A 19,806-nucleotide genomic window follows, 5' to 3' on the forward strand; every position below is an offset into this window, starting at 1 on the left:
CTTTATACCATATTTTCACAAACTGTTCTAAAGACAGCAAACTCGTGCTCAGTTGTTTTCCCTTTGCTTCAAAATAAGTTACCAGTAATTCTCAACCAGTCTAAAATGTATTGTTCATAGATCGAATCTAAGCATTCATACTTGCAAAAACGTTTTGCACTGAGTCCTCAGCCTATGGAGAGACTACAGTTTACTTTCAAATTGTATGACTGGCTTCCAATAATCCCTTATCAGTAGACTTACAAGCAAAATACCAGATATTAAGGATCAGATTTAATTCTTTGGTATAAGCAGGAAACTGTTATTGATAGCTTTCCGTGGCTAGCATAAACCAAGTAACCCAAGGAGCATGAGAGACAACGATGAAGTCTAGTACACACCGCAAAGCAGGCAGAAGCCATAACTTAATGTTTCGTGTTTTTTTAACAGGGAAAATCAACACTAATAATACACTGTTTGGAAACTAACACCTACTTAGAGGTTTCAACATTATAGCAAACCAGAAAGTTAAGCTTCAAAATGACCAAACTTGTAACGTGTAGTCTATTTTGCTGCGTTTTGGCATTATACCCTAACTTATAATTTACAACCATCTAAGGACGTTTAGCACTAGCTTGGCACAACGAACTAACTCCTCCTAACCCTCCAGAGTGTGGGGGGAAAACCCTCTTCTCACCATAAATGCCTGAACTTTATACAAGAAATCAGAAGCAAAGGTACAAAACAAGGTTATAATGTAACTCTTATCATTTTGCACTTTTTACCTGGTGACATATACATTTTTATTTTTAGAGCTGTATACTGTTTAATTTAGCAAACTTAAAGTTTAATTTATCTAAAAAGAAGTCTAGGGCTTTATGGCTAATTTTACTATCAAAATATCTAAGGGACTCAATCCATTTTAAAATTATAATTATTCTAAATATCATTTGAAGAATTCTTTGTGGACACTAGACTCAAGACTACACTAAATCCAAACAGTATACCTGTGACCTAGGTTTTAAAGTTTTTCTCCTCAGTTACCTGTCTTCCACCTGCTACTTCCTCTCATGCTTTCTTCATTTCCTAAACACAAATTATCAGATTTTTACACTAGACTTTCCTCAGAGGAGGCTATCAGATAACCTTGTAAACACCCACTTATAGCTTTCAAACACTAAAAACACTAACATTTTAAACTGAGCCTATGCCTAGAGTCACATTTCTTGTTAAAAGTTCAGCATTAAGGATTTACTTAATCCTTAATTTACTTAATCCTTAAACTCTGGAGGATTAACCTAAACATTTGAAAAATGAACCAAGTTCAGATATTCCCATAAACCTTAAACCCCCAAACTGGAATTCTAATAATTTTTTTATATCCCTAATGAAGAAAAGTCAATTGCACTTATTACATCAACACTATTAAAGAATAAGTGACAGCAACAAAGGGACCTACTTCAAATCCTGAAGACCAAGATTTACCATGGCAAAGTGTAAAACAATGGGCAAAGGTGATGAGATCCTAAATACCACTATCATAAAAATAATCAATTTCTATCTTTCCGCCTTCTTTCTGCTGCATGAGAAACCAAAGAAGTCAAATAGAGAATTGTTCTGCCTGGGCCAACCATGAAATCTTTAAGAACATATAGGTATAGTCCCTGTTTTTCTTTCAGGGCATTATTTATACATGTTAAAAAAAAACAACAACTTCAAAAATAAAAAATAAGAGTTATTTAGCCTTGTGAATATTTTGAAATAAAGTTTCTTGAATTTCTGTGATGCACTCTTCAAAGAATTCGATTTTTAAAAGAGTCATCACTCAAAAGTCCCTTTGACATGGGACCTATCCCACAGTTACAAAGCGGCTTCCTCCTTTGTTGAAAGTGAGAGTGGCTCTTTGTTCCTTCAGGATCCCAAATCGCTCATTTAAAGTCATCCCTGTCTAGAGAAAATGAAACAAAACAAAAATTAACAACTTAACTGTAAGCCACATTTGCTTTGGAACAATAATGTGATCATAATGGTGATTCACAGTAAAAACAGCTAACATTTCCTGAATATTTATATGTATGAACTCCTTTAATTCTAACAAACACCATATGAAATAGGTGAATTTAGTGAAGTTTAGAGAAGTTAGTTAAGTTGCCTACTTGCAGCTTTAGAATTGAAACTGACTCAGAAACCCTATCTCCTAACCATTATAATATTATGTACTATATAAAACACATACACTGTAATGCTTACAAGTATATACCCAAAGATTTCTCTATTTGAATTATTTTTAGGGTCTGCAAACACTGCCACCAACTCTAGTGATGCCTCTGATAAAAGTTATTTAGATTTGTGAATATTTTGAAACAAATTTTCTTTAATTTCTGAGTTCATTACAAATACTTATATCAAATTCAAATCAAAATCTGGTTTTGATTAATAGCAGAAAAAGCACCACAATTATACTTCATTTCTGAAAGGAAAGTAACAAGTGACAAAATAAAATAAAAATCAGCAAAATAAATTTGGTCGAATTTCCTTCCATACAGAAATTCTTATCTTCAGTTCCAAAGATTCTTATGTCAATGACAAAATGCAACAAATAAAAATTCTCAGCAAATTACAAATAGAAGGGAACTTCCTCAATCTGATAAAAACAACCTACTGCTAACATCATGCTTAATGGTGAAAAACTTAATGCTTTCTCCTCAAGCCTGGGAACAAGGCAAGCAAACATGCTCTCAACACAGAACTGAAGGTCTCAGCCATTATAATAAAGAAGAAAAAGAAAAGGTTTAAAGACTGGAAAGAAACTCTAAAATCCTAAGTAATCTATAAAATTACTAAAAGTAGTAAATGAATTTTAGCAAGATTACAAGATACAAGGTTAATACAAAAACTGTCAAAACCATGGTGAGATATACCACTTCACCTGCATCTGAATGTCTAAAATCAAATGACAGATAATAACAAATGTTGGCAAGGACATGGAAATATTCAGAACCCTCTTACATGCTGGTAGGAATGGTTCTGCAGCTACTTCTCCAGAAAACAATCTGGTACTTCCTCAAAGGTTAAACACAGAATTACAATATGAACTAGCAATCCACTCTTAGGTATTTACCAAGGAGAAATAAAAACATATACTCATATACAAACACACAAATGTATGTGAATGTACAGGTTTTTGTGTGAGCATATGTACATGAATGTTCAGAGGAGCATTATTCACAATAGACAAAGAATGGAAACAATCCAAATGTCCATCAACTGATAAATAAATAAAACACAGTATATCCATATGGTGGAATGTTATTCAGCAATAAAAAAAAACACAACTGATATTCATTATGGATAAACCATGAAAACACTATGCTAACTGAAAAAAGCCCATCACAAAAGTTCACATATTATATGATCCCATTCACATGAAATGTCTGAAATAGGCAAATCTAGAGACAGAAAACAGATAGACCAGTGGTTTCCTGGGGTTGAGGAGCATTAGGATATCCTATTTAATTCATTATACAACATTTGTTTTGTTAATTAAAATGTTTTCAGTGAACAGCCCAGAGAAATACAGGGAAAAAAAATTTACCTGTTTTCCAACACTATTTATGTCAAATTGAAGGGGGACACCTTTAGGAACTTTCTTTACATCAGATTGCTCCCGTTTTGTCAAGAATGAGGGCACAGCAGTACGAGTTAATCGTGGTTTCTGAGTTCTACCAGAAAAAAATTAAAAAGAGACCAGTTTAACAATCAAAAGAAGAAAAATAAATCATTTGGTACATAAGACATCTTGACTTGTACCCATGTTCAAATGTATGAAGGCTATCTTATTTACATTCTCAAAAGAAAAAAAAAACCAAAAACCTGGTTCTTTTTATTTTTTAAAGTATAGTTATTTACAATATTGTGTTAGTTTCAGGTATAGAGCATAGTGATTCAGTATTTGCAGATTATATTCCATTATAGGTTGTTACAAGATAATGGGTATAATTCCCTGTGCTACATAGTAAATCCTCATTGCTTATCTGTTTTATATATAGTAATTTGTACATTAATCCCAAACACCTAATTTTTTCCTTCTCCCTTCTCTCTCCCCTTTTGAGTCTGTTTCTGCATTGTATATACATTCATTTGTATTATTTTTTTATAATAGATTCCACATATAAATGATATCATATAGTATTTGTCTTTCTCTGACTTATTTCACTAAGCATAACATTCTCTAGGTCCATCCAGGTTGCTGCAAATAACAGCATTTCATTCTTTTTTATGGCTAATATTCCATTGTATACATATATACATACATACATACATGTATGTAGATATATACATATATATATACACACCATACATATATATGTATACATACACACACATATATATATATATATATATATACACACACACACACCCCACATCTTCTTTATCCATTCATGTCTTGACTACTGTAAATAGTGCTGTTATGAACATTGGGATGCACATATCTTTTTGATTTAGTGTTTTCATTTTTTCCAGCTATCTACCCAGGAGTGGAACTGCTGGATATGGTAGTTCTATTTTTAGTTTTTTTTTTTTTTTAATTTACTTTATTTTTGGCTGCATCGGGTCTTAGTTGCAACATGTGGGATCTTCACTGCAGCACACGGGATCTTTTGTTGCAGTGTGCGGGCTTCTCTCTCTAGTTGCGGTGCGTGGGCTCCAGAGTGGGTGAGCTTTCTAGTGGTGGCATGTGGGCTCTCTAGTTGTGGCTCACGTGCTCAGCAGTTGCAGTGTGCTCGGGCTTAGTTGCCCCACAGCATGTGGGATCTTAGTTCCCTGACCAGGGATCGAACCCATGTCCCCTGCATTGGAAGGCAGATTCTTAACCACTGGCCCACCAGGGAAGTCCCTATTTTTAGTTTTTAAGAAACCTCTATACTGTTTTCCACAGTGGATGCACCAATTTACATTCTCACCAACAATATCCCAACCGTTTCCTTTTCTCCACATCCTTCCCGACATTTGTTATTTGTAGACTTTTTGATGACAGCCATTCTGACAGGTGAAGTGATACCTCACTGTAGTTCTGATTTGCATCTCTCTAACAACTAGCACTGCTGAGCATCTTTTCATGTGCCTGCTAGCCATCTGTATACCTTCTTTGGAAAAATGTCTACTCAGGTCTTCTGCCCACCTTTTGACTGGATTGTTTGTTTTCTTGATATTGAGTTATATGAACTGTTTGTATATTTCGAATATTAACCTGTTGTCAGTCACAGCATTTGCAAATATTTTCTTGCATTCTGTAGGTTGTCTTTTGATTTTGTTGATGGCTTCCTTTGCTGTGCAAAAGCTTTTAAGTTAAACTAGGTCCCATTTGTTTATTTTTGTTCTTATTTCTTTAGGCTTGGAAGACTGATCCAAGAAAATACTGCGATGATTTATGTCAGGGTGTTTTCCCTTTTTTCTCTTCTAGGAGTTTTATTGTTTCATGTCTTAAATTTAGGTCTTTAGACCATTATGTGTGTTTTTGTTTTAAACATCTTTATTAGAGTATAATTGCTTTACAATGGTGTGTTAGTTTCTGCGTTATAACAAAGTGAATCAGCTATGCATATACATATATCCCCTTATGTCCTCCATCTTGCGTCTCCCTCCCAGCCTCCCTATCCCACCCCTCTAGGTGGACACAAAGCACGGAGCTGATCTCCCTGTGCTATGCGGCTGCTTCCCACTAGCCATCTATTTTACATTTGGTAGTATATATATATCAATGCCACTCTCTCACTTCATCCCAGCTTACCCTTCCCCCTCCCCATGTTCTCCAGTCCATTCTCTAGGTCTGCATCTTTATTCTTGTCCTGCCCCTAGGTTCTTCAGAACCACTTTTTTTTTTTTTTAAGATTCCATATATATGTGTTAGCATACGGTATTTGTTTTTCTCTTTCTGACTTACTTCACTCTGTATGACAGTCTCTAGGTCCAACCACCTCACTACAAATAACTCAATTTCGTTTCTTTTTATGGCTGAGTAATATTCCATTGTATGTATGTGCCACATCTTCTTTATCCATTCATCTGTCGATGGACACTTAGGTGGCTTCCATGTCCTGGCTATTGTAAATAGAGCTGCAATGAACATTGTGGCACATGACTCTTTTGGAATTATGGTTTTCTCAGGGTATATGCCCAGTAGTGGGATTGCTGGGTCATATGGGAGTTCTATTTTTAGTTTTTTAAGGAACCTCCATACTGTTCTCCATAATGGCTGTAACAATTTACATTCCCACGAACAGCGCAAGAGGGTTTCCTTTTCTCCACACCCTCTCCAGCATTTATTGTTTGTAGATTTTTTGATGATGGTCATTCTGACTGGTGTGAGGTGATACCTCATTGTAGTTCTGATTTGCATTTCTCTAATGATTAGTGATCTTGAGCATCCTTTCATGTGTTTGTTGGCAATCTGTATATCTTCTTTGGAGAAATGTCTATTTAGGTCTTCTGGCCATTTTTGGATTGGGCTGTTTTTTTGATATTGAGCTGCATGAGCTGCTTGTATATTTTGGACATTAATCCTTTGTTAGTTGCTTCGTTTGCAAATATTTTCTCCCATTCTGAGGGTTGTCCTTCGGTCTTGTTTATGGTTTCATTTGCTGTGCAAAAGCTTTTAAGTTTAATTAGGTCCCATCTGTTTACTTTTGTTCTTATTTCTTTTGGCTTGGGAGACTGATCCAAGAAAATACTGCTATGATTTATGTCAGGGTGTTTCCCCTTTTTTCTCTTCTAGGAGTTTTATTGTTTCATGTCTTACATTTAGGTCTTTAGACCATTATGAGTTTATTTTTGTATATGGTGTGAGGGAATGTTCTAATTTCATTGTTTTACATGTGGCTGTCCAGTTTTCCCAGCACCACTTGTTGAAAAGACTGTCTTTTCTCCATTGCACATTCTTACCTCCTTTGTCATAGATTAATGGACCATAGGTACATGGCTTTTATTTCTCTCTATTCTGATCCACTGATCTATGTGTCCTTTTTTGTGCCAATATCATGCTGTTTTGACTATTGTAGTATAGTCTGAAGTCTGGTAGGGTCATACCTCCAGCTTCGTTCTTTTTTCCTCAGCAGGTGCTTTGGTAATTTGCGGTCTTTCGGGGTTCCATATAAATTTTAAGATTGTTTGTTTTAGTTCTGTGAAAAATGTCCTGGGTATTTTGATAGGGATTGCATTAAACCTGTAGATTGCTTTTGGTAATGTGGTCATTTTAATAATATTAATTCTTCCAATCCAAGAGCATGGGATTATCTTTCCATTTCTTTGAATAATCTTCAATTTCCTTCATCAACGTTTTATAGTTTTCAGCATATAGGTCCTTCACCTCCTTGGTTAAGTTTATTCCTAGGTATTTTTTAAATGTAATTTTAAATGGGATTTTTTTTTCTTTAACTTTCTCTTTCTGCTTTTCATTATAGTGTATAGAAACACAACAGATTTCTGTATATTAATCTTGTATCCCGCAACCTTGCTGAATTCCAAAAAATACTTGGTTCTTGACTGACTAATCTAGAGACTAAAATTTATAAAATGCTCACAGAATACCTCTGTAAGTAGAACTACAAACTTTTCAACAATTTGGAAGGACTGGCGATTTCCAAGTCTTGATCTTCTACTAAAATAAAGCAACCTCTAAAATCGTAGAGAATCATCCTAGGTTTTCATTTCAATCATTAAAATGGCTAGATAGTTAAAAACAAAACTCCATAAACCTAGAAAGTTGAAAAAAATTTTTATTATTTTCTTTTCTTTTTACAATATATTCATCACATCTCACAGAACTGATTTCATAACCTACTAATGGGTCACACACATAATGTGAAAAATATCAACACAGAGATATTTTCCTCTGCTGTGTTAGAAGCTTGAGTACGTCTGCAAGAATTTCCAAGAAACTAGCCAATCTGCTAGACTACTGGCTGATACAGGACTTTAAATTTTAAGTATAGAGCTTAGATTTTCATTCCTGATACTTTTTGATGTGAAAAATTTAAGAGTGCCAGTTATGGTCTGGTCTATGGCTAGGTCAACTATCAGGTTGAATTTGATGATATGGTTTTAGAACTTTCTTGAAATGCATCCTTGACCTCCGGCCCTGTGCTTTAAGTCTCACATCTTGCCTGTCAAATCAGGGTTCAGTTCACCCCCCATCCCCTAGGCAACATCACTTCCCGCTTCAACCTAGAAAGTTTATAATGCAATACATATAACGGAATGGTTAACTAAATTAAGGTCATCTAGATAAAAGAATACATTATGAAGCCTTTAAAAAGAAGGTAGATCTGTATGTAATGAAAAGTAAAGAAGTCCAAAGCATACTGGGGGGAGGGGGAGAAGGGAGCAACTATGCATGGTATTATCTCATTTATGATTATACACAAGAAATAGATGTACATAGTATGTTATATGGGCACCGATTTTTTAAATAAATATATGAAATTGTTAAAAGTGGTTACTTTGGGGCTGTAGGACCAGGAATCAGGGAGCTTTTACTTTTAACTTTTTTTGTTATTTTTGATTTTTTTGTTTGTTGTTTTTGGGGGCCATGCTGTGCAGCTTGAGGGATCTTAGTTCTCCACCTGACCAAGGATTGAACCTGGGCCTCAGCAGTGAAAGCGCCTGCCGAGCCCTAACCTCTGGACCACTAGGGAATCCCCTACCTTTAATTTTATATTATACTATTTCCACTTTATACCACAAGTATTACTTTTACCCTTGTCTCAGTTTATCCTAACATGACCATCATACTTTGAAGAGAAGTCAAATATTTCTCTATTATCTTATATAGAGAAGTTATAATTTTTGCAAAATCTAAAAAAGACTTACACTGGGCACTGCACTGCTCCTGGATTATCAATGGATACAGTCAAAATTCCTCCATTTGTGGTGGAAGTCCGCCACCTAGTTTCAAAAAACCAAAAATTTCATTAAAATGACAGTTTATGAATCCTATAGTGTATTCCCCATTAAAACATACATTTTAAAGTAGCCATTACTTTTTCTTAGTTTTTTAGGAAATACAGAAACCTGGGCCCCACCATGATATAATTAATCAGCATCCTGGGTGTAAGAACTAGACACCTGAATTTATTAAATATTTTTCAGTGTAACAAATATATGCACATAAAAAAATCAAATAATACAGAAAGGCTTCTAATAAGAAACAACAGTCCTTTACCCCACTATTCTCCCTTTCTGCTCCCCAGAGGCAGCACTTTTAACCTTTCCTGTTTTTCCTGCTTGCTAGTTAGTTACTTCCAGTTCACTAAACAAAATGCATATGTAATACTATCTTGCTATGGTAAGGATTCAGCTCATTACACTATCCTCTAGTTTCTCTTCCTACCTCTAAACGTTTTGATGGCTATATCACTATTTTACTTCCATTATAACTTTAAATATACTAAAATCTCTTTTTTTAGTAGTGTCTCTTGACATTATCCCCTACCCACTTTGTATAAACGGACAGTAGCATCTCTAATTCCTCCCCTCCACCTCTTCACCCATTTTGTACCTCTCACTTTTTATCAGCTTTACTTTTATATTTATGTTGGTCAAAATCTGACATTTATATCACACTGTTACCAAATTAAGTATTTTGTGCTTTGTTCTACAGATTGATTCTTAAAGTTCAAAACAAATAAGCTGCATTTACATTATTACAATTATGTAAATACTGTTTATTGCAGAAGCAAATAGGTCATGATCATTATTTCCTTTCTTTTGGTTTCCAATGCCTGACTCCTGTGCAAAAGAATATTGCCAGCGTCAAGTTCAAATAGTTGCCTTTCTGACACGCCAATTGCTCAAAATCATGCCCATTATAGATGGCATCATATCTGGACAATGATCATGTTTTATATGCTCTGTTTTCACAGAAGTAGCCATAATTTTAAATGATTTAATTTTAAAACCTGATCATATTGATGGAGTGTTACAACTCACACTTGGGGAGTGCAATTCTAACAGACAAAAATACATTCTTGAAAAAAACCTTCACGGGGTAAGGAGAAAAAAACAATATGTGAAAAGAAAACATCCTATTGCTTTTAAAAATCTATAAATTTTCTAAAAGCGCTACTGGATTTTATTCTATTTATTCCCTGAATTGGTTCATTTGTATGAAAGCAGTTATAAAAAAATAAAGAGCTGTTTCATTAAAAAGGAATAAACAGGCAAGAAAAAAATTAAAATACAGAGTAATGTATTTGGTGCTAAAACTCACAACACTGACATGTGAAAATGAAAAAGGTTTTTGGGGAAAAAACAACAAAAACAACATAGGATTTATTTATTTCAGGCTCAATGGTTAATTCACTTTGGGTCTCATTTAATTTCTTTTCGACTGGGGTACAAAGTAATTTGGGTCACTACTATTCTGGGAGTTTTGAAATGACATCTTGAAAAACAAATTGAAACTTACTGACGAGTTCTCTTTGCTACTACATCGTCTAGCAGTTGTTCTGAGTTCAACTGGGCCTGAACCTGAAGGGAAAAAAAAAGCAGTAGATCCCATAGAAAGCAGAGGATCCCATAGAAAGCAGAGGATCCCATAGAAAGCAGAGGATTTGAATCCAAAGAGCTACCCTGCTCTGTAACTTTATAACCCAGTGTGGTGTGTGAATGCAGGAGAGGGGCATGTGCCTATTCTAACAACACCTCTTTGTTCAGGTTCCTGTATCAGAACAAGTAGTAAAAAGTTTATTCCTAAATAACATGTTAAATTCTTATAAGACACTGCCACTGAGGACAACAAAAGAGAAAATAGAAAAAAAAAAAAGGAATTAATCTAATGTCATGTTCTCCATATTCTAAACCCAAACCCTACCTCAATCATGGGCCATGTCTATGATTGAGGATTACTAGAGGTGGATGTTCAGGATCCTTTGTTTGGGTAAAAAGAAAACACTACCAAGGGTTTTTTATACCTTCAGGCCTCTCCTGAAAAGAAAAGTTGCCTGACGAGTGTCTTTCTGATGACTTAATTTATTTCCACTCCTGGTAAAATTGGCTGGAATATTATTTCTGCAACAAAAACACGTACACCATGAATAGTGTGGGCCACTTAACAACTTTCAAACATCTTGAAAAGATAAGCAAAAATATTTAAATTCTTAGGATGAAAATCTGAGGTACACTAAACACAAAGACTCTGAATTATACCCTTGTTACGTGAAGCTATTGAGATCTGATTTACAAATACCTCCCTCTGTAGCAGACTACATAACAATGTGGTTAATTCTGACCTAATTTTTCTTACAAATATTCAACTGTCTAATATTCTGACATATAAGGTCTCTTCTGAAGACACTGAAATAACATTTTTAATGCTACTTTCTAAATTTGGTAAAAGACATAAATGTACAGATTTATGAACAGGATTAGTCAAACCGCTGAAAACAAAAAAATGAAGAAAATCTTGAAATATACCATCTTTTCCAATTTTCTCTCCTTCACTCAGAAACCTTCATATATTAATATAAATCACACAGAAACTTACACTATTCCACTGTTTGCTCTCTCCTGCTTAGAACATTGTAATCTTAATTATATGTTTGACTTGACTTTCACCAATTCCTTTCTAGTTTCTATAGAAAGTTGGTAAAACATGAGAAAACAAATTTTCATTTCTGTCTACTTATTTTTATAAATAAATGTTTAACAGGTCACCTAATCTTACCTCCAAACTTATAGAGGCTCAAATGCAAAATTTCCCTGCCAGCCCAATTAACATGGGCTCATTAATGGTTCATGTAATTGACAAGCTCTTATTTGAGAAGTTTCCCTTTTCCAAAAAAGTACTCCGAAATGATTCCCAAAAGAAAAAGAGATGATAGTTGAATAAAGCTGCAATTGTAGCCATTCCACTTATTCAAAAACTTCATTTCAGGGTTTTTTGCTTTGAATTATCTTCTATAAAAGATGAATAAAAGGCATTTGAAACTGAAATAATATGAAAACTTTGCAGCCTGTCAACTACTTTATCCTTACAGAGAACAGAATACCATAACGATAGGCCACAATTTTTAAGTTTTGTTATACTTTTTTTTTTTTAATTTATTTATTTGGTTGTGCCAGGTCTTAGTTGGGCAGGTGGGCTCCTTAGTTGCAGCAGGCGGGCTCCTTAGTTGTGGCATGCAAACTCTGAGTTGCGGCATGCATATGGGATCTAGTTCCCTGACCAGGGATCAAACCCGGGTCCCATGCATTGACAGCATGGAGTCTTAACCACTAAGCCACCAGGGAAGCCCTGTTATATCTTTTTTAAATTAATAGAAAAATAATTTCAGCTTACGAAGCATTCACGCAAAATTCTTTCAGGTTTGCTTTTCCCACAAATAACATACACTGCTTTATTAAGAGCCATTGAGACTATATAACAAATTCAGCTTTCAGAATTCTCAATTTTGAATAATTCTGGAAGAGGTGTTTTTACCAAAACGATCACCTTTTGCAATTTTACTCTATATGTCAAGAAAGAGAAAGACACAGAGTTATGCTTTTTTAAAACGTTTATAATCAGTTAAATTCATCAATAACACTGGTTCCAAGAGATAATGAAGCTATTACTGAATACTTCCGTATTGGATTTTCAAACAGACATCCCAAATATCTGTCTTGAAAATGACTAGATACCTACAAACATCACTGCAAATTCATTTCTTTGAACTCTCAGGGCAAGAAGTCCATCTTTATTTAAGATGTATAACATAACATTGTCTTATATTTGAGTACTTACTTTCTATTTAACTGGTTAGGTCTCTTGAGAGCTGCAACTGGTTTTCTCTGTACTTCATTTTGTCTCAGAAGGTTTGCCTTCCTTTTTAACGCTGGAAAATATCTCTCTATATTCTTTCAGAAAGCAAGAAACTATGTTAATTAGATTGCTTTTTGCTCTATACCCTACTACAATAAACATTTCCGAGGCAGAATGGACAGGGACTGACCACTGCTTAGATGTACAGGTTGTGCTAAAACAACTTGAATATTTCCTGTCTAAGTGACGAAAAAGATAACTACATTACACTTAAAATACTTGCAACAAAAGAAGAATTCAAACAGAAGAATGAATTTTTTTCTATTTTGGTTATGTTCAGTTTGAGGTATTCTGAGGGATGCACAGGTGATGAGGAAACATGGCTCTGGAGCTCAAGAGAAGAACCCTCTAGAGAGCCAGAAATGTAAATTAGGGAATCTTTTATATAAATATGATTTTGATATCAAGTGAAGAGATAAGAGAGCCAAGATCCAAAACAAATGTGTGAGAAGGAAAAAGGGAGGTTGTGATAGCAAAGAAGTCTGAGTAGAAAAACAAGAATTAAGAAAATTCAATGTCATAGAAAATAAGCACAGGAAATGTCCACTTTTTCTCCCTCTACATATATAAATTCAGTCCATCATTAAAGCCTAATTCAGGTTTCCATATTTCCCATTAAGCCTTTTCTAAAGTCTCTGACAATATGGACTATATCTTTTATTTAATCTAGATTCTCTTATATTTTGAGAATCTGACAAGGGATTAATCTCCAAAATATACAAACAGCTCATGCAGCTCAATATCAAAAAAATAACCCAATCAATAACTGGGGGGAAGATCTAAATAGACATTCTCCAAAGAAGACATACAGATGGCCAAAAAGCACATGAAAAGATGCTCAACATCGCAAATTATTAGAGAAATGCAAATCAAAACTACAATGAGGTATCACCTCACACCAGTCAGAATGGCCATCATCAAAAAATCTACAAACAATAAATGCTGGAGCAGGTGTGGAGAAAAGGGAACCCTCCTGCACTGTTCGTGGGAATGTAAATTGATACAGCCACTATGGAGAACAGTATGGAGATTCCTTAAAAAACAAAAAATAAAACTACCATACGACCCAGCAATCCCACTACTGGGTATATAACCTGAGAAAACCATAATTCAAAAAGAGTCATGTACCACAATGTTCACTGCAGCTCTATTTACAACAGCCAGGACATGGAAGCAACGTAAATGTCCACTGACAGAGGAATGGATAAAGAAGATGTGGTATATATATACAATAGAATATTACTCAGCCGTAAAAAGGAACAAAATAGTGCCATTTGCAGAGACATGGGTAGACCCAGAGACTGTCATACAGAGTGAAGTGAGTCAGAAAAAGAAAAACAAACATCATATAATATCCCTTATATGTGGAATCTAGAAGAATGGTACAGATGAACTTATCAGCAAAGCAGAAATAGAGTCCAGATGTAGAGAACAAACTTATGGTTACCAAGGAGGGGAAGGGGGGAATGGGACAAATTGGGAGATTGGGATTGACATATATACACCACTAAGTATAAAATAGATAACTAATGAGAACCTACTGTTTAGCACAGGGGACCTCTACTCAATGATCTGTGGTGACCTAAATGGGAAGGAAATCTAAAAAACAGTGGAGATATGTATACCTGTAACTGATTCACTTTACTGTACAGCAGAAACTAACACAACGTTGTAATGCAACTATACTCCAATAAAAGTTAAAAAAAAAAAGAATATGAGAAGTATCACATAAATATCGATTGACTAAAAACCACAAAAATTACGATAGTCTTCATTTTCATGAATGTTTGGAAAAGAAGTAAATGGAGGAATAAAGAATATTAAGAGTACAGAAGAAATGCTATGAAATCAGACTAATGATGGCCCATTCTGAGCTTTGTATTTTGTCTTTAATAAAAATACCAAGGCTCATTTTATAGGTAAATGTAAAAGTTCCTTCTATGATACTACTGTCACATGTTGTTTTCCTTCAAAATACCTGCCATATTATAATCATATAGTTATTTGTGTGATAAATTATTTAATATTTATTTGAGTTCTCCATGAAGACAGGGATTTTCTATTGAGTTACTGCAGAATCCCTTGCGTCTAGGACATACTGAGTATTCAGTCAACATGAAGTAAATGATGAATACATGGACAAGAACTTTAACAATCCATTAATATATGGGGAATTTGTGTTCCATGAATCTAAGGTTTGTACATGTGTATAAAAGTGTTTATAAAAAATATCTAAGGATAAGTTTTTCTTACAGAATTTTGAAATAAAAATTATTCCTTGAAGGAAAGAAATTAAGGTAGTTTATTTTTAATGCTATTTTATTAAAGTAATATTTACATACAATAAAATTTTAAGTGTACAGTTTGATGAAGTTGGGTAATTACATGTAATCATGGAACCACATCATAATCAAGATATAAAACAGTACCCTTACCCTTAAAAGTTTCCCTGTGCCCCTTTGCAGTCAATTTCCTTCCCCCACCTGACTCTAACCCCAGGCAATGACTGATCTGTCACTATAGTTTAGCCTTTTCTACAATTTCAAATAAACAGAATCATAGTACATAGTGTTTTGTATTTGTGTTCTTTTGCTTAGCATGATGTTTTGAGATGTACCCACACTGTCTTGCGCATTAACGTTTATTCCTTTTTTATTGCTGAACAGAATTCCATAGTATGAAGATAAGGTATTTATAAACTGTCAAAATCAGATAAAACTACCCATTAGCAGAAGATAACTGCTATATATGTAGCAACAACAAAAATTTTTTAAGTTCACAGAAGTACTAAATGGTTTAGTATTATTAGTCAAGTTAAAAGTTCTACAAAACATAACATACCCTCAGTTTTAGGAAACTGTGAACCTAAAATAGAAAAGTTACAGTATTGACATTGACAAGGTTATATATTCCAGTAGAAGAATCCCTTACAAACTTTTACTTGGCAGATATTTTAAGCTGACTTTCTCTAAACAAAAGAAAATTCATTCTTAGAGACAACCATTCCCCTCCAGGCATAGCCATTTGCTCTCTCAGTAATTACTAGTAATGTAAATGAGTATGCTATCTTTCCCACTTAGTAATTCACTTCATAGGTAAGAAAATGTACATTTTTATTGAAATAAAATCTCACTAATTCATATAAACTGTGGAAAGGAAGAGAAAAAGTAACAAAAAGTCTAATTGTGGTCAGGACTTTTTTTATGGTATAAAATTTCTAAGTATATGCAGCAATTCAAGGACAATTAACTTACTTAGGTAATTTGTTTAATGAATAGAAGAGGATGGTTTAAGTTACTTATATGTAAAAAGAAATTTTCTAAACTGCTAGAAAATGATCTGCTTCACAAGTACCACAGTCGATTCTGTTGAGACATTAATCTGTATTCAGGTTGAGAGAAAGGTTCTTAAGAAACAGCAAATTTCAAACCATACCTTTTCCAAAATCATTCAAACTTTAAATAAAAGGATCTTACAATTCAGCACATTCTCTTTCAATTTTCACTATTTTTAAACAACTCAAAAGACTACCACATGTGGTAACTTAAAATTTTTACTGGAGCAAGTTCTGTAATAAAGTTTTAGAGAATAGCTGCTGGTGATAGCAGAATTGAAAAGTTAAGGGGTGAAGACAGTTGTGGTTAACCAGAATACAGATACTTAGGACAATTTAAGAAATGAATGTCCTGAATTTTTGTATTAAAATATGTATTACTTTCATAATCAGAGAAACAAAAGGGGTTAAAAAACAGCAGGGTGGAACATTAAATTCCTTGGTGGCTCAGACTTACTAAACATAAGAAGTTAAAGAAAAACCATTTGTGAAACTATTTTAAGTAATGCTTTATACAGCCAATTCAAAAATTACTCATTGAGATGTAATTAAAAATTCAGTTAAGATTTGAAAAGTAGTTAATTTATGGTGAGTAAATAATTGTAACTCTAATTAAAAGTATCAACTAGGGGAGATAGGTATCCGCCCAAGAGAAATGAAAACCTGTGTCCATACAGACTTACAGGCAATGTTCACAGCAACATATTCACAATACCCAAAAAAGTGGAAAAAACCAAAATGTTGTCCATCAACTGGTGAATGGGTAAACAAAATATTCATACAATGAAATATTATTCACTAATAAAAAGAGATGAAGTACTGAGACATGCTACAACATGATGAACCTCCAAAGTATTATGGCTAAATGCCAGCCCACATACTATTGTATAATTCCATTTACAGGCATACCTTGGAGTTACTGGGGATTTGGTTCCAGACCACTGCAATAAAGCAAATATCACAATAAAGTGAGTCACATGAATTTTTGGTTTCCCACTATATATAAAAATTTATATTTATGCTATACTGTAGTCTATTAAGTGTGCCACAGCATTATGCCTAAAAAAACAACGTACATACCTTAATCTAAAAATGCTTTATTGCTAAAAATGCTACGCATCATCTCAGACTTCAGCGAGTTGTGATCGTTTTGCAATAGTACCATCAAAGATCACTGATCACCGTAACAAATACAATGATGAAAGAGTTTGAAATATTGCGAGAATTACCAAAATGTGACACAGAGACACAAAGTGAGCAAATGCTGTTGGAACAATGGCACCAACAGACTTGCTCAGTGCAGGGTTGCCAAAAATCTTCAATTTGTAAAAAGACGCAGTACCTGTGAAGCACAATAAAGTGAAGTACAATAAAACAAGGTATGCCTGTATATGAAATATGCCAGAAAGGCAAATTTATAAAATATCTACAGCAAGTAGATTAGTGGTTGCCTGGGGCATATCACAGGGTATGACTGTGAATGGACTTGAGATTTCTTTTTAGAGTGATAGAAATGTTCTAAAATTAATTATTGTGATGATTGTTCAACTCTATAAATTTTCTAAAATTCAATGAATTGTACACTTAAAACAAATGAATTTTATAGTATAAAATTATACGTCAATAACCTGTTAAAAACTGCAGACACACACTATCCCGTTAAAAACTGCACACACACACACACACACACACACACACACACACACAGGGAAAGTCAAGAACCTCTAAAAAAATTTTTATATTTGAGAATGTGGAAATTTAGGTATTCTTCATGAATGACAATAATTATTATTTAATTATTGAATTTTTTATATAAGCCCCAAAGTACTATATTAAAAAAACCCAAAATATTCAAATAAAATGCTCTCTCAAGCTCATTCACAGAAATATTAGTACGAATAAAGGAAAAGGGTTTCTTTCTCTTTTTTTAATTGAGTATGGTTGATTTACATATTGTGTTCGTTTCAGGTGTAGAGCAAAGTGATTCAGTCATAAATATATATATATTTCAGATTATTTTCCATTATAGGTTATTATAAGATGCTGAATATAGTTCCCTGTGATAATACAGTAAATCCTTGTTGCTTATCTATTTTACGTATAGTAATTTGTATCTGTCAATCCCATACTCCTAATTTATCCCTCCCCCCCTCCCCATCCCCTTTGGTAACTGTAAGTTTGTTTTCTATGTCTGTTGAGTCTGTTTCTGTTTTGAATACAGACTCATTTGTAAGGAAAAGAGTTTCTGACTCAGGATTAGCCATCATCCTACCTTGTCACTTAGAGGTGGTCGATTCATAGGACTAATTCCTTTTCGAATTCCAGTTGCTTTCCTAGCTGCAAGGCCAGTGATAACTCCATAAGGACGTCTCTTTCCAGGCATCACTCTTCCTCTACGGCTCAGACTATTCTTACCAAAACCTGGAGGAGAGGAGGAAAAAAAAAAAAATCAATCTAAGACTGCAATTGAGTGACACACAGGTCACAGGATATTCTATTTCTTAAGTAGGGTGGAGGACATGAGAGTTTTTTTCATTTATTATTATTCATATAATATTTCTTATATTATTATATTACTATTTATATAACTTCTTTAAAATTACATAAAATATTTCATTTTTAAAGAGGCAATAAGCTATTGGAAAGGGTTCTGCTGCTGTAATGGACTGCAAAGGACTAGAGGATTCTCACATTTCCCCCCAGCTATCCTCTCTCTGGCATTACTTTCTCAACAAACAGAACAGTCTCAACTTTCCCTGTGCAGCATGGTGGCCACTAACCACATGTGGTTATTGAGTACTTGAAATATGACTAGTCTGAATTGAGATGTAACAAAAGAATGTATAATATTTCATTAATAATTTTACATTAATCATATGTTAGAATGATATTTTAGATGTACTGGGTTAAATAAAATATATTATTAATATGTGGTTCACATTTTATTTGTTGGATGGCACTGATCCAGAGTGGAATCACTATCTCATCTCCTATTTTCTTACGATGTTGCAATCTGGCTTCTTTGTTTTCAGTCTTATTATATTCAAACTGCTTTTGCTAAAGTCTGCAGTAAACTCCAATGGATATATATTTTAATCTCTGCGGCATATGACATTACTGACTTTGCTTTTCCATTATGTATCTTACCTATTTAAATACTTATTTTCTAATTATGAAAAAGTAAACGTGCTCAGTACAGAAATCTTAAAAACATATAAAGTACAAATAAGAATATAAAAGCCACCACCATTAGCCCACCACTTAGAGACAACAACTACTAACATTTTATATTTTTCTAGTCTTTTACTTGTATACATACATTTCAAATTAACACTTTTAGTTTCAACTGTCTTTAAGCAACTCAAAAGACTATCACATGAGGTAATTCACAATTTTGTAGTACCATGTGACCAGAAAATGGACTGAGTCAATCTTCCAGCAACCAAATTTCACTACTCCATATACTACTCTGTAGTCTACATTAACACTGTATTGTGAATATTAATCCTATGTCTTTAATATTCATACTAATAATCATTTTAGTTACTTCTAATGTTACACTATTATAAATAACATTGCAATAACACTACAGATAACATTTTTATACACATCCATGATATTTCCTCAATATATA

At 33.9% G+C, this 19,806-nt stretch overlaps 1 protein-coding gene across 1 annotated transcript in view; it reads right to left on the bottom strand.

Annotated features, from left to right (window-relative positions):
- Window positions 1–1,384: 1,384 nt before the first annotated feature.
- FYTTD1 (forty-two-three domain containing 1) overlaps window positions 1,385–19,806 on the bottom strand; it is a 30,977-nt gene continuing 12,555 nt past the window's right edge. The window contains exons 3-9 of the mRNA XM_029214699.1: window positions 18,445–18,593; window positions 12,761–12,873; window positions 10,950–11,046; window positions 10,445–10,506; window positions 8,848–8,922; window positions 3,575–3,701; window positions 1,385–1,927 (exon numbers count right to left, since the gene is read on the bottom strand). Of these exons, the coding sequence (XP_029070532.1) occupies window positions 1,829–1,927; window positions 3,575–3,701; window positions 8,848–8,922; window positions 10,445–10,506; window positions 10,950–11,046; window positions 12,761–12,873; window positions 18,445–18,593 (722 nt within the window). The 3' untranslated portion in view covers window positions 1,385–1,828. The remainder of the gene's footprint in view (window positions 1,928–3,574; window positions 3,702–8,847; window positions 8,923–10,444; window positions 10,507–10,949; window positions 11,047–12,760; window positions 12,874–18,444; window positions 18,594–19,806) is intronic.

Source organism: Monodon monoceros, unplaced genomic scaffold (assembly GCF_005190385.1).
Source record: "Monodon monoceros isolate NGI ecotype Baffin Bay Population unplaced genomic scaffold, NGI_Narwhal_1 Super_Scaffold_11, whole genome shotgun sequence".
Taxonomy (NCBI): Eukaryota; Metazoa; Chordata; class Mammalia; order Artiodactyla; family Monodontidae; genus Monodon; species Monodon monoceros.